General features: G+C 33.6%; 2 protein-coding genes across 6 annotated transcripts in view; one reads left to right on the forward strand and one right to left on the reverse strand.

Moving 5' to 3' along the window:
- LOC134271879 (sortilin-like) overlaps nucleotides 1-1,688 on the reverse strand; it is a 41,847-nt gene extending 40,159 nt beyond the window's left edge. For both annotated transcript variants that reach the window (XM_062754093.1, XM_062754091.1), the window contains exon 1: nucleotides 1,435-1,688. In XM_062754093.1, the coding sequence (XP_062610077.1) occupies nucleotides 1,435-1,677 (243 nt within the window). In that variant the 5' untranslated portion in view covers nucleotides 1,678-1,688. The remainder of the gene's footprint in view (nucleotides 1-1,434) is intronic.
- Nucleotides 1,689-5,980: 4,292 nt separating this feature from the next.
- LOC134271881 (lysine-specific demethylase PHF2-like) overlaps nucleotides 5,981-16,130 on the forward strand; it is a 33,813-nt gene continuing 23,663 nt past the window's right edge. For 3 of the 4 annotated variants that reach the window (XM_062754096.1, XM_062754094.1, XM_062754095.1), the window contains exons 1-6: nucleotides 5,981-6,091; nucleotides 6,985-7,070; nucleotides 11,056-11,114; nucleotides 11,938-11,996; nucleotides 14,219-14,382; nucleotides 15,037-15,178. In XM_062754096.1, coding sequence (XP_062610080.1) covers nucleotides 5,988-6,091; nucleotides 6,985-7,070; nucleotides 11,056-11,114; nucleotides 11,938-11,996; nucleotides 14,219-14,382; nucleotides 15,037-15,178 — 614 coding nt within the window. In that variant the 5' untranslated portion in view covers nucleotides 5,981-5,987. The other variant, XM_062754097.1, reaches the window with a different exon arrangement.

Here is a 16,130-nt window from a genome sequence, read left to right on the forward strand (position 1 = left end):
ACGAAACCTCAATCCATCCATCCTTTCAATCTGTTTCTTTATGGTTTTAAAGAAAAAAGTCTGTCTGGTAAATAAATGCTTCGTCTGGTAAACATGGTAAAAAGTGTATTTTTACCAGACCTTATGTTCAGTAAATTTTTTTAATTTTTTTGTGTCAATTGCAGAGCTGCCAACATTCTGAAATGACAAATAGTAAGACGGGGTCATGGGACCACCTAAGCCCCCCTACCACTGAAAATGTTTTTTAAATGGACATGCAATCTGAAGCATGTTTCCATTTTGTTCACTTTAAAACTTTGACATGAATGTGATCGGCCTTTAAAACCGAAACAAAGATACAAGTAAGAGTTGTAAGAATTATCATGATTATGAATATATTATAATAGTAGAAACTATAGACTGCCAGCTATGAAAATACCGGTATTTCAAACTTTGAAGGAGAAAAACTGAAATTGGAAGAATATAGAGAGAAATCATAAGGTGTATTTTAGACGCTGATTTCACAAGTTTTTCTGTATGCCCATTGTTTAGAAGATTGATCCCTCTGCAGGGCTTGACATTAACTTTTTTCCTACTTCAGACTTGTCGAAATTTCTTAATCACTGTCAGACATTTGGTAAAATTACCTACATATAGCTTTATTTACCTACCTCAGGTAGCTTTATTTAGCTATTTCAATGTAACTTTTCAAAATTTTATTTTTTATTTAAGAGACAAAAAATTGCAATTAAGAGACTATTGATATTCATACTAGGGAAGCTTATAAAAACAATCTAAAGCAGAGATAAAATAAACATTGCTGCATTTGGACAATTTAGAGCAAAACATGTAATTCCATTGTTTGATTACTGTCTTCTCTCTGATGCGTGCAGTGAGGCATGACTGAGTATGATTACTTCAATTTGTGCTGAATGATTACTGACCTATTATAGTGTTAACCGGAACTGGACTTCGTTGTCATTTCATTCAAGGAGTAACTGTTCTAACTGTCATACATAGCCCCAAAACTTTCAGAACTTTGATTGCAATTGCGCAGAAAAGACATTTCTTCAAGAATGTTTTTTTCCCGAGTTGTTTTCAGATGAGTTCAAAATTGAAAATGATCACTGCCATCAAAAGGATATTTTCTGCACACCCTGGGAAAGATGCTTTTTTATAGAAATAAATTGAATTGGTAGCTAAATAAAGCTACCCCAGGTAGGTAAATAAAGCTACAGTATGTAGGTAAATCAAGCTACGTAGCTAAATCTAGTGATTGTACCAGACTTGATGATTACAAAAGACCATGCGAATTTCCTCTACTTTTACCAAAACCACTATGCATTCATTGCATTGTTAAAGAAACAAAAAGATTCACCCTTTAAGTACAGCAATATGGATTTTATATTACATCATAGATTACCTGACCCTGAACAAAAACGACATTACACAAACCTTCTGCTCAAGTTTTACTTTTCCCGAGTTGATTTCATTCAAGAAGGTATTTTCCTGTGACGTGCATTTCGGATCTCGATCTCCTAAGTCGCGTCTGCTTCTGATGGCTGTCTGTGGCTCAAGAAGATTTTTCAAACCCTGTTGCTTCACCTCAAACTCATGGACGTGCAAGGAGAGAGCTGTTAAAGCTAAACATTGTGCAAGGAAGACTTTCAGGATGAAACTCAACTTGACAGTCGCCATGTTGTTTTGATGATTCGTAATACTCTCACGTGAGTTTGAAGCGACCTCTATAAACAATCCAACCGGAACTCCAGACACCAACCCCTCAACATGTTTAACTTTTGAAATACATTTACAGGAGGAGCAAATCAATACAACAATACTTAATTTAAAAAAAAAAAACCACACTAACTAATTAAACATAAGATAAAATAAGAGAAAATAATATTTACATAATAATCTTTTTTTTTTTTTTTTTTTTTTTTTTTTTTTTTTTTTTTTTTAGAATTTAATAAAATCACTGGCAATTAAATAAATAATTAAAAAAAAAAGTTTTTACAAAGGAATTTTACCTTGATGAGAATAAATAATAATTGAAATTACTAAGAATGTTTTTTTTTTAAATTTCATACCGGCAAGAAATAGAAAGTATGCAATTAATGTCGGGGAAAAGGGGGGCAAATCATTTTAAATAGTGTAAGGGGGCACAAGAGAAAGAAAAGTTAACTAAATAGAGGGCTTAATTTAATAAAGACAAAAAAAAAATACTATTCAATGTTAACTATAGTTTACTATAGTATACTATCTCAAAGTTTTCAATGGAATTTACTTCCCCAGTCTGCTGTCCAAGCCACTAACGTTGACATTTTTAGAGAACGGCTAACCCCAGCTGTTCTCAACACTATATATGTAAAAAGTAAAACAGTTAAATTTTTCTTGTAATCACTTATGTAAATAAAAGCACATTTCTTTTTTCTTTAAAATGTTTCTATTTATATAAGTTTAGGTCACGCATGCGCACCAACAAGTAATCTTCAGTACTCTGAAGTTTTGTTGGAAAACAGAAGAAGAAGAAGATAAAGTTTTTCGAAGTGTTCAAGATTTTGAGATAAAGTTTTTAAAGTCTCAAAGTTTTCGTAAAAGTTTACTAAAGTGGCAAGTTTTCACCCGTTTTCGATTAAGTTTTTGAGAGTGTCAAAGTTTTTGATAAACTTTTTCAAAGTTTCAAAGTTTTTGATAAACTCTCTCAAAGTGTCAAAGTTTTCGATAAAGTTTTTCAAAGAGTCAAAGTTTTTCAAAGTATCAAACATTTCGATGAAGTTTTTCAAAGAGTCAAAGTTTTCAAAGTCTCAAAGTTTCCGATAAAGTTTTTCAAAGTGTTAAAGATTTTGATAAAGTTTTTCAAAGTCTCAAAGTTTTCGTTAAACTTTTTTTAAAATTTCTTCTTTTTCAGGTGTAGCGGGTATTCCCGGCAGTATGATGGAAAACACAATACTGTTGTAGTTTACACTTTTAATTATGACATCTCTCAGTTGAAAATCGATGATATGGAATTTATAATGGATTTAATGGAAATGTACATGGAGTAATGGAATTGTCCTGCAATATACAAATTGCGTCATAAAAATATGTACAAATAGGAAATTTCAATTAAATATTCTGGTTATAAAATATAACAAATTATCTGTCTTTCATTTTACAAGTAATTATCATCATTCACTATGATAACACATGATAGATATACTTTACATATGATATAAGGGAGTTAACTCTTATAACACAAATACGCTTTACAATCTTGTAAAGAGTTATCTTTCTTTTATGTTACTTCGCAAATCATAAAAATATATATACATGTACACAGATAGACATACCAATTTATGGTCCCCCCTGCAAGTTTATATTCGTTATATATGGAGATACATATGTACAATAAATGTAAAAATAAGGACTTGCTCTACACCAATACCTTTCTCTAAATAAATAATTATTTAAATTATCTTAATAACCAAAATTTTTACTTCAAAGTATTTTCAGGTTTATATACAGATTGATCTACACGAAAACTTCATTATATTTATCATTAGCTGAATAACTAGACATACACTACCCTCCATAAATAAGTATCCACCACTCACAAAAGTTTTTATTGATCTATTTTTCCACACCAGGCTCATATTTGAGGTAGATTTAAGTAATTTTCACATATTTTCATAATACATGAATAAAATATGGTAAAATATCAATGAAAACGTAATATTTTTTTCACTTTTTATAAATATATTTATTTACAGGAATTCATTGCATAAATAACATATTAAGTAATCATTTTAAATAAAAAAGTTCAGTACTTTGTGTATCCCCCTCTAGCACGTATCACAGCCTGTATTCGGTTGGGCATACTTCTAATAAGTTGCTGACATCTTCTTACTGGAATCCGACTCCATTCATTAATTAGGGCTTGTTCCAAATCCCTGAGATCATGACATCTTCGACCATTTCCAACTGCAAGTCCAAGATCTCTCCACAAATTTTCTATTGGGTTTAAATCTGGGCTTTGTGGTGGCCATTCAAGGCAACGCATGTTTTGGTCAGCTTTCCATTCTTTTACTACATTAGCCCTGTGACATGGAGCGCCGTCATCTTGGAAAAAGTAGTTATCTCCGTATCCAAGTTGATGTGCAGAAGGGATTGCCGAGTTACTGAGATGTCCAAATATCCATCTTTGTTTAAGGGGAGTCAGGAATCCAGTTCCCCTGTAGGACATGGCACCCCAAACAGTAACACCACCCCCACCAAACTTGACTGTTGGTACAATACAGTTGTTTCTGTATGCCTCATGAGACCGCCTCCTGACGAACACACGGCCATCATTTTGAAAAAGTGTAAATCTGGACTCGTCCGACCAAAGTACTGCTGACCAGTCAACCCAAGTCCAATTCGCATGAGCCAGTGCAAATTGTAGTCTTTTCCTGCGATGAACAGCTGTGAGAAGGGGTTTTTTCAAAGCCACATGCGCTACCAGACCAGCTTCCTTCAGTCTCCGTCTTACTGTGGTGTTGGATGCTTGAACTCCATTCTGCATCCACTCAGTCCTTAGCTGTGGAACAGTCTCTCTTCTGTTCTGCAGAGATTGTCTCACAAGAATTCTATCTTCTCTGAGTGTTGATAACCTAGGTCTCCCTGGTCGTGCAGCATCTTCATAAGATCCAGTTGTCTGTCTTCTTAGAATTGTTTTCCGAATCGTCTTTCAGTTAAAGGAAAGGAAATTAACTAAGTTTTAAAAAAAGTTTTTAAGCAATATGTTTAAAAAAATAAAATTCAAACAAAACTGATGACTTACCTTGTAGTTCCAAGTCTTCTGGCAATCTCCGATATCGCGTTTCCTTGTAGGTGCAGCAGGTTGCAGAGAATCCTTTCTTCTAAAGTTAACCGTCCCATCTTCTCAATTTCTTTATTTGTACCCAGGCACCATATGTAATTTTTATTGTCATAAAAGGTTGCTGATTATTGAAATTCTTTATTCTTATGTTTATTTTTCTTTTAATTGCCGACAGTAGGTAAATAAAAGTAAGAGATTATTATGATTCAAATACCGTTTAATAATGTAGAGAATAAGTTTCACAAAAATTATTATGTTAATTGATTTATTTTTGTCTAAAAATTTAATTTCTCATTGGATTCTTTTGTTACAATGCTCGGTATAGGTTATCTCTCTTTATAAAAGACAATTACAGATATTCTATACACTTTTTTAGCTTTTTTCATTTGAAAATTGTAAAAAAATAACTGTGGATACTTATTTATGGAGGGTAGTGTATAACTCATTATGTTAACATGTAAAAATAGAATATCTTGTTTTCTACCTTTTTAACAAAATATTATAGAAAACATATCTTGAAGCATAAAACAGGTAAAACTTACATTTCTGGAACTGTCAAAAGTTCTAAGGTCTTTTCAAATGCATTAATTCAACAGCAAAGAAAACTAGGTCTTCTCCATTACAAATCAGAAATCTACAGTCTAAACTGAATAAAACTCACTACACCACAAAGACCAAAACACTTACCAATGAAAACAAAGCATTTCGAAAAATGACCAATAGATGTGTGTGTGGTCATGTAAAAGTATATGTAAGGTGTGGATCCAAAAGGGCGTAAAACTATATATCACTAAATACCCAAATTAGTAAAGAATGGAAAGAATAAACTTTAATGGATAATCTTATCATTTATAACTTATTTAATAGTTTATTTAGTTTATTTTATTCATATTTATAATTTATTTTTTTTCATTATCATTTATTAAATTATTTAATAAAATATACATCTACTACACAGGCATTGACCTTATTGAAAAAGAACTCCATCAAATTAGTGAAAAAAAATTTCCTGTTATTATTTTAGAACTTTCGGCATCAGATTTATGTATATTTGTACCAGTCTGAAAACATTCAAAAAGCTCATTTAAATTTGCCGCGCTTGATAAGTCAAAGAAAAGTTTTAGATTGCGCATGCAGAAGCGGATGTCTTTGTCCCGCAATTTTCAACATGGCGTCAGAGGAAGAGACCGTGTACTGTTTATGTCGAAAACCTTACGATGAAAACGAGTTCATGATTGAATGTGATGTCTGCAAGGACTGGTTTCACGGAAGGTAAAGCTACTGCAGCTAATTATACATAAAGAGATTCGGAAATCTACACCAAAGACAGGAAAACTTGACCCGAAAGTTTGACAAGTTCTGTTTACGTTTGTTGACAGTGAAGATCACTCAGTACCTGTCACGATTAAATCTTATTGGGCGTTAGTTTGTAGAAATAGTGGGTATATAATTCACATTTCAATCAGAGACGTTATTGTGTTACATTCTGCTTGTATGTTTATCACAGTAAACCCTGCAATAATATAGACATACTTTGTAATCTTTTTTAGCCCTACATGTGATATATCCTAAAGTTTTTAGTTAAAAGGTTGGCATTGGTGTTAAATCCCTGTGTCTAGATTAGCAAACTCACTTAAATGTAGCTTTTACTATATGATTTAATATTGTGATACACCGATGAATTTTCAATGCATATGTAGTAATCAGATTTATTTATTGAGTATAATCTCGTTAAAAAATCAGGGTATTGTTTCATTTTGTAGTAATTACGAACTGTCTTACTTATTACCTTAATATCTACTTATAAGGAAATAAGATTATTCATTCACTTAAAAAAAAATGTTTATGGTCTGGTTAGACATTAGAAAAAACTAAGGTGCATCAGAGTGATCTTATATTCTTGTAAAAGACAGCCCTGCTTGTGAACATATATGTCTCTAAATGTTCTGTTTGTACAGTAAAACTTGTTCAGTGCAAATACGGATATAACTATTCACGGATATAGCAAAGTTATCAAGGATCCCCTGTTTTAAATTTAATGTATTTCTTATACGGAAATGGTGAATTACCGATAGCGCAGTAATTTCATTGGTCAAGGTGACTTTGTTAGATCCGAGTTTTAATGTATATCATTGAGGTCTTATTTATGTGGATTTTTTTTTCAGTTGTGTCGGCGTACAAGAGTACCAAGCATCTGACATCGAGATTTACCATTGTCCAAACTGTGTACTGACACAGGGACCTCTAGTGTGTAAGTATATTAATATTAGTGCTGGGTATCACGACTGAAAAATCGTATCGAGATATAGCACAATATTATATTTTGTTTTACAATATATCACAATATAAAATATTTAATAATTTTTGCTTATCATGAAGATTAAATGAAAACATAAACTCAAATTGCATGTATTCTCGAGTTAGTATTACAATTGCCTGATCGCATAACGTTTTTAGCTCACCTGAGCCGAAGGCTCAAGTGAGCTTTTCTGATCACATTGTGTCCGTCGTCCGTCCGTCCGTCTGTCCGTCCGTCTGTCCGTCCGTAAACTTTTCACATTTTCGACTTCTTCTCAAGAACCACTGGGCCAATTTTGACCAAACTTGGTACAAAGCATCCTTGGGTGAAGGGGAATTTAAATTGTTAAAATGAAGGGACATATCCCCTCGCAAGGGGAGATAATCAAGAAAAGACAAAAATAGGGTATGGTCATTAAAAAATCATCTTCCCAAGAACCACTGGGCCAGAAAAGCTGAAACTTATGTGGAAGCATCCTGGGGTAGTGTAGATTCTAAATTGTTCAAATCATGACCCCCGGGGATCGGGCGGGGCCACAATGGGGAATGAAAGTTTTACATAGAAATATATAGGAAAAATCTTTGAAAATCTTCTTCTCAAGAACCACTGAGCCAGAAAAGCTGAAACTTATGTGGAAGCATCCTGGGATAGTGTAGATTCTAAATTGTACAAATCATAACCCCCGGGGATTGGGTGGGGCCACAATGGGGAATTAAAGTTTTACATAGAAATATATAGGAAAAATCTTTGAAAATCTTCTTCTCAAGAACCACTGTGCCTGAAAAGCTGAAACTTATGTGGAAGCATCCTGGGATAGTGAAGATTTTAAATTTTAGAAATCATGACCCCTGGGGATTGGGCGGGGCCACAATGGGGAATCAAAGTTTTACATAGAATTATATAGGAAAAGGCTTTGAAAATCTTCTTCTTAATAACAACTGGTCCAGAAAAGCTGAAACTTATATGGAAGCATCCTAGGGTAGTGTAGATTCTAAATTGTTCAAATCATGACTCCCGGGGATTGGGCGGGGCCACAATGGGGAATCAAAGTTTTACATATAAATATATAGGAAACATCTTTGAAAATCTTCTTCTCAAGAACCACTGTGCCAGAGAAGCTGAAACTTATGTGGAAGCATCCTGGGATAGTGTAGATTCTAAATTGTTCAAATCATAACCCCCGGGGATTAGGCGGGGCCACAATGGGGAATCAAATTTTTACATAGAAATATATAGGAAAAATCTTTGAAAATCTTCTACTCAAGAACCACTGTGCCTGAAAAGCTGAAACTTATGTGGAAGCATCCTGGGATAGTGTTGATTCTAAATTGTTCAAATCATAACCCCCGGGGATTGGACGGGGCCACAATGGGGAATCAAAGTTTTACATAGAAATATATAGGAAAAATCTTTGAAAATCTTCTACTCAAGAACCACTGTGCCTGAAAAGCTGAAACTTATGTGGAAACATCCTTGGGTAGTGTAGATTCTAAATTGTTCAAATCATGACCCCCGGGGATTGGGCGGGGCCACAATGGGGTATGAAAGTTTTACATAGAAATATATAGGAAAAATCTTTGAAAATCTTCTTCTCAAGAACCACTGAGCCAGAAAAGCTGAAACTTATGTGGAAGCATCCTGGGATAGTGAAGATTTTAAATTTTAGAAATCATGACCCCTGGGGATTGGGCGGGGACACAATGGGGAATTAAAGTTTTACATAAAATTATAGGAAAAGGCTTTGAAAATCTTCTTCTTAATAACAACTGGTCCAGAAAAGCTGAAACTTATATGGAAGCATCCTAGGGTAGTGTAGATTCTAAATTGTTCAAATCATAACCCCCGGGGATTGGGCGGGGCCACAATGGGGAATCAAAGTTTTACATAGAAATATATAGGAAACATCTTTGAAAATCTTCTTCTCAAGAACCACTGTGCCAGAGAAGCTGAAACTTATATGGAAGCATCCTGGGGTAGTGTAGATTTCAAATTGTCTAAATTATGATCAGTTGGGTAGGGTGGGGTCACAATATGTATTACAAGGGGTAAATCTAGTAAAGTACAGAATTGTCAAAGCTTCTCAGGTGAGCGATGTGGCCCATGGGCCTCTTGTTTTTGAGTTGGCTCGCGTAGCGAGCTACTCTCTGTTGACATAGCCGTTTCAGAGCTGTAAAATTTTTCACGCATTCATCAAGGTGATCCATACGCCAAGTATGAAAGTTCTAGCTAAAAAATGCTTTTGTTGAGTAATTGTACAAACTTATGAGGTAAAAACTATAAGATTTCATACTGTTACATTATTTTTGTCTTCATTCTTTTAAAGAATTTTTTGTTTAAATATCTGTAAGATGTACAATTACTGCGTATGAATATATGTTCAAGCATGTTAGGCTAATCTTCCCATCTGAAGTTTATTTATAATTGACCTAGAATACTCCCTAACACAAACACCTGCTGCTCTCAATAGCTGCAGCTTGAAAAATCTATTTTTAGAATCCAGATTTTGCTCTGGGAATCTTTGAACTAATTACTCCATAACACTGACCACTGCAGCTAGTGTGCTTGAATTCATTATAGAATCTAGGATTGCAGTGCTGCTTTTCAAAATAATATGTACGGAAGCCCATTAGTGCCAACCTGTACATATAAAGGAAAAGCAGTATACACTTTATTTTTAAACCGAACGTATGGAGACATATAATATTCTATCTCTTAAGATGCAAAATAAACTGAATGTATGGCATGGTGTCCCGATGTATGAAAAAGCTCAATTAACTCAAGCGAGTCAACTCGCAGGCCCTTCAGGCCTTTGATTTTTTTTTTTTGCACAACTTGATAAAATAAATCAAGTTGTAATATTCAGATTCACTTTTTACATGAAGGGGTTTCATGTAACAGTTGTCTTTTCTTTTTTGAAAGAGACATGTCATTGGTCTCTGATCACACTTCATGCCGCTTGCCACCATATTTTACCTTGAAAAGGGCAAATAACTTTTTTTGTATTACAATTTATAGCATATCGAACCAGAACTGGTATTCACAAAAAATACCACAATACATATTATGAAGAACAAAATCGGGATACACTGGTTAACCGGTAATATCGCACAGCACTAATCAATATCTCCCAATTCCAACTTCCAATATTCACTATATACAACTTGCAAAATGCAAAACAGAATATCCCATGTGCGAGTTGAAATATTTTTAACTCACAAAATATGCGAGTTGATTTTTTGATTGTAAATTTCATCCAGGAAAGAATCTTCCGTTTCAACTCGATTTTACTCTTTCTGTCTAGTTACTGTTTATCATGTTTATATCTGCCATTTTTAAATGAAAGAGCATGTGCCATTTGATGATCATGTTGGATAATAGGAAGTGTTATAAAGGATGGATTAATAGCTGTTTAATTTTTGACAACCTTTCATTTTAACATTGCGAGTTGTCTTTAAAAATTGCGAGTTCATTATTTGGTACTCACAATTACTTGTGAATTATAATTTTTGGGAGTATCTACCCCTGGTCCACTAACTACTGTATGTATACAGGGAAATGTTCGAACTGTTATATTTTCGCCCTTCTCACAGGTGGATGAATTTAAAACAAGGCGAATCCACAGAACTCATTATTACATCTAAAACAGAAATTGTGACTAGGCAAATTTAAAACGAGGCAAACTTGTTAGCAAGTGCAGAAGGGTGAAAATAACATGGGGCGAAAATAATCCTGTATACAGTATCTAATTTGTCTTGGTTATCTTGAAGCTTTTTCTCATTTCTGTTGAATTGAGGTTAAAAAGCCAGAATGTACCAAAATCATTCCCACCAATGAATGTCCTCTGGTATTGCAGATATACGTGCAGATATATAGGCATTTTTAAAATATTGACCATTCTAAATAAATCCATATAAAGAGAATTTTGTATTTTTTTCAGTGAAGAAGAGAAGGAACTGGCACAGGCATGATTACTCTGAGCAGGAGGACACCTGTAAGGTAAAATGTCCCCCTAAAGAAATATCTGTTAATCCAATAAACCTGTTAATCTGATAAATAAACACCCAACTAAAGAGACCAGGAGGACACCTGTAAGGTAAAATGTCCATCTAAAGTAATATGTGTTAAACCAATAAACCTGTTAATCTGATAAATAAACACCCAACTAAAGAGACCAGAAGGACACCTGTAAGGTAAAATGTCCATCTAAAGTAATATGTGTTAAACCAATAAACCTGTTAATCTGATAAATAAACACCCAGCTAAAGAGACCAGGAGGACACCTGTAAGGTAAAATGTCCATCTACAGTAATATCTGTCAATACAATACTTTATGGAGGGTTATTTTTGATCATCTTATTATTGCTCATTTACACCAGCAGTTGAGCTAGCCTTGTTTTGAATTCACCCAGACACAATTTTTTTAAAGAAAAAAGTGTTCTATGAATTTGCCTTGTTTTAAATTTGCCAAATTGTGACAAGGGTGAAAAGCGAAATAAAAATAAACTCTGATAGCGTAGACCAGAGCTGGAGGATTGTTTCAAGGTAGAATGTCCTCATGAGGTAAAACTGGTTAATTCCAATAAATCTGTCATTAAAATAACAGAGACATATGTGCATTTTTAAAAGGTGAATTTAAGGGGACTTTAGATGTTTGAAAACTTGTCCAAGGTAAATTTCTAAATTGTCTTCTATTTTGTAGGGGAACTTAAGATGATTGAAAACTTGTCCTTGCTAAAGTTCTAAATTGTCTTTTATTTTGATGGGGACTTTAAATGTTCGAAAACTCGTCTATGCTAAAATTAAATTGTCTTTTATTTAGGCAGTGCAGACTGGTACAGTTGTATTTATAAAAGAATTAAAAAACAGAACTTTCCCAAGGTAAGGTTTTAATTCATGGATTTACATGCAAAAACCCTAAGTCTAGGGGCTGACAAATAGGCAAGTACATAAAATTCACCCACCTGAATTTTAGCTTGCCCTACCATCAGTCAGGGGTGTGATGGAAATCTGTTATTTCTAAAAATGATGGATTGTCCTCTCTTTTAAAAATTACGTGATTCCGTCATTAGCTCTACTGGTCAGAGACCAGAAGAGCTTATGCAATAGTAATGCGTCCGTCCGTCTGTATGTCTGTCTGTCCGTCTGTCTGTAAACAATTTTTCAAAATGCTACTCCTCCTACAGTTTTGGTCTAATTTCAATATAACTTGGCACACAGGTAGACTACACTAAGATACATAATTCTGTGTATCGGTTTTTGATTTCGATGAACGGTGTTGCCGTGGTTACTAAAAATAGGAATTTCTGTGAAATTCTTTCAAAATGCTACTCCTCCTACAGTTTTGGTCTGATTTCAGTATTACTTGGCAAACAAGTAGAATACACTAAGATACATAATTCTGTATATTGGTTTTTGATTTAGATGAATGGTGTTGTCGTGGTTACTAAAAATAGAAATATCTGTAAAATTGTTTCAAAATACTACTTCTCCTACAGTTTTGGTCTGATTTCAGTATAACTTGGCACACAAGTAGAGTACAGTAAGATACATAATTCTGTATATCGAATTTTAGTTTTGACGAACGGTGTTGCCGTGGTTACTAAAAATAGAAATGTCTGTAAAATTGTTTCAAAATGCTACTCCTCCTACAGTTTTGGTCTGATTTCAGTTTAACTTGGCACACAAGTAGACTACACTAAGAACAAAAAGAGACTTTATCAACGATCATTATTCTATTGAATGCTGTTTATAAAGTTTCAAATCCCAGCTGCTAAAAGTACTTTCTCTTCCTTTGCTATAAGTTCAAACCAACAAAATTTTCTGATATCGATAACAAAAAATAATTTGGTTTTTGTTGGGTTCTTAATTTTCGCCATATTTTTATTTATGTACAAAATGCCTCTACCACGGTTGTTTAACATCGAAAATTTAAAAGTATAAAGTGTTTTAAACATACAGTTTAATTTATCCTGGTCACAGACTTCTACAGACCACGTGTGTTAGCAACATCACACATAGAAGGTGAAAGTCATGGTTTTCACGGTAAAATGATATCGAATTTTGCTTTTATGAAACCCATTTTTACATGGCTTTTAGCATTATAAAAACATATAGTAAACCGCTTGGAAGAACACATACGTGTAGAGAAAAGACTTGACAAAAAGTTAAAGTAATTAAAAATAGTGCGCCCCATAAAACAAGCGAGATATTCCAGTGCACCCAGACACTCTATTTTGAAAATAGACGAAATGTTGTCATTTTCGTCTTCTTTGCTATTTAATGCAAATAAATTGACAAATAACTCTTTTACTCTTGTTTTTGTGTGGGAAATTTTTACTGTCAACAAAACCAGTATTGTCGTCAACTGTATTAGAGAAATTAAGTTTGTTTACCATGTTTTTTGTCTTCTTTACGGTTGGTGGATCTAACATTTTTCAAACAAAGGTAACTCGATATTCTAGAAACATTCTAAATTTTAATGACTGTTTTTCGTCATTTTCTAAAAAATGACGAGTTTAAGTCATAATAAATATTTTATTTCATGACGAAAAATCGTCATTTTAAAAATGACGGATTTTCATCACACCCCTGTCCATGCTGACTGACCATAAACATACTGTATTTATAAATTGAAAAAAAAGGAAGGCAAATACAGAGAAGATCATGCAAACCCCTTTGCCCAGCTTTATCTCCAAGGATAACATATTGATTTTATTTTTGATAAATTACTTGCCCATGGGCAAGTGTTTGATAAAATTTCACTGGCCAACCCCTAAAATTCACTAGCCTCTGGCGTCAGGCAATGGAATTTGCCATCAATTGGAAAATAGTCCCAGGCGACTTTTTATTATGGGAGATTGAGACTTAAAATGTCTCTCTCCTATTTTAATTAATTTTCCAGTCAGGAATCAACTGCCTTACAAAACGCCTAGAAATGATAAAGCTAAGAATAGGAAGTCATGAAATAAATCAAATAGGATCTTTTTGAAATAGCATTTTTCATTTCATTAATTTTATTCATGCTCTTATTATAGATCCCAGCAACATCAATTTCCCATGTTTGAAAATGAGTGCTTTCAGTACTTTGATTATTTTTTCAGTGCTGACGAGATTCCTATAGCACGGCTCCATGGGAGTGAGTTAAATATAGAATACTTTAAGAAGCACGGATTTAATGTCCCAATCGTCGTGGAGAAGAAAGACGGTCTAGGACTGGTTGTTCCCCCTTCGCAGTTTTCCATACAGGATGTCGAAAATAATGTCGGTGGGTCAGAAACGGATATTTTTTTTATTGTATTAATATTTTGCTTTTGGATTTTGATTATGTACAGCATTTTTTAAGAGAATTTGAAGATTACTTTGAAAATAAAACAAATCTTCATATATCAGTAAAAAAAAAAATAAATTTCATTTTTGGTTTCCTATAATTAATGGTTTAAAAACATTATTTATTCCAATGTTTAGAAGTAAAGTTTAAATTTATTTAATATACAATTTAATTTATTGCTATGTAGAATTGATGTAACAATATACTGGCAAACAACAATACACAAAAAAATTGTACTCTATCACAATACAAGACAATACAAGAAATGTTTGCTTTTTTGACTGTAAACCAACTTTTATATGCGCACCAGAAATTTTTTGCAAGGTTTGCGAGAGCCTTGTCATGGCGAATATTTCTCGCCATGAACCTGTCCTTAAAGTAAGCAATTATTAGATTAAATTAAATTAGTAAATTAATCATTGCCAACACGTTAAACCCCAGTAAATCACAAAACAAAGTCGTTGCGAATAAATTTAAAGTTGGTTTCAAGTATTTACATGACTTTCATATCATCCCTATGAGCCACAAATATAGAGTTCATAGCTGTATTCTTGCGGACATTCCTAATTTCCCTTTGTCTTGTTTTGTTAGGCTCGATGAGAGAGATAGACGTTATAGATGTATCTAAGCAAGAGGATTATAAAATGTTGATGAGGGAGTGGACCGAGTATTATAACAGTCCAAACAGACACAAAGTATTCAACGTTATAAGGCTGAAGTTCTCTAACACGAAGTCACAGAGTAGACCGAGTATTATAACAGTCCAAACAGACACAAAGTGTACAACGTCATCAGTCTGGAGTTCTCTAATACAAAGTAAGTCACAGAGTGGACTGAGTATTATAACAGTCCAAACAGACACAAAGTGTACAACGTCATCAGTCTGGAGTTCTCTAATACAAAGTAAGTCACTCGTACAATACAAAGTAAGTCACTCGTACAATACAAAGTAAGTCACTCGTGCAATACAAAGTAAGTCATCAGTACAATACAAAGTAAGTTAACTGTACAATACAAAGTAAGTCATCAGTACAATACAAAGTAAGTCACTCGTACAATAAACCTAACAGACACGTACAATACAAAGTAAGTCACTTGTAGTCACTCCTACAATAAACCTAACAGACACGTACAATACAAAGTAAGTCACTTGTAGTCACTCCTACAATAAACCTAACAGACACGTACAATACAAAGTAAGTCACTTGTAGTCACTCCTACAATAAACCTAACAGACACGTACAATACAAAGTAAGTCACTTGTAGTCACTCCTACAATAAACCTAACAGACACGTACAATACAAAGTAAGTCACTTGTAGTCACTCCTACAATAAACCTAACAGACACGTACAATACAAAGTAAGTCACTTGTAGTCACTCCTACAATAAACCTAACAGACAAGTACAATACAAAGTAAGTCACTTGTACAATAAACCTAACAGACAAGTACAATACAAAGTAAGTCACACGTACAATACAAAGTAAGACACTCGTACAATAAACCTAACAGACACATACAATACAAAGTAAGTCACACGTACAATAAACCTAACAGACAAGTACAATACAAAGTAAGTCACACGTACAATAAACCTAACAGACAAGTACAATACAAGTTGACAAGTACAATACAAAGTTGTGTCAGTAATTATTTCTCGTACAATAAACAGACTATACAATAC

This window comes from Saccostrea cucullata, unplaced genomic scaffold (assembly GCF_032062105.1).
Source record: "Saccostrea cucullata isolate Sc308-1 unplaced genomic scaffold, CSIRO_AGI_Scuc_v1 ctg1462, whole genome shotgun sequence".
Classification (NCBI taxonomy): domain Eukaryota; kingdom Metazoa; phylum Mollusca; class Bivalvia; order Ostreida; family Ostreidae; genus Saccostrea; species Saccostrea cuccullata.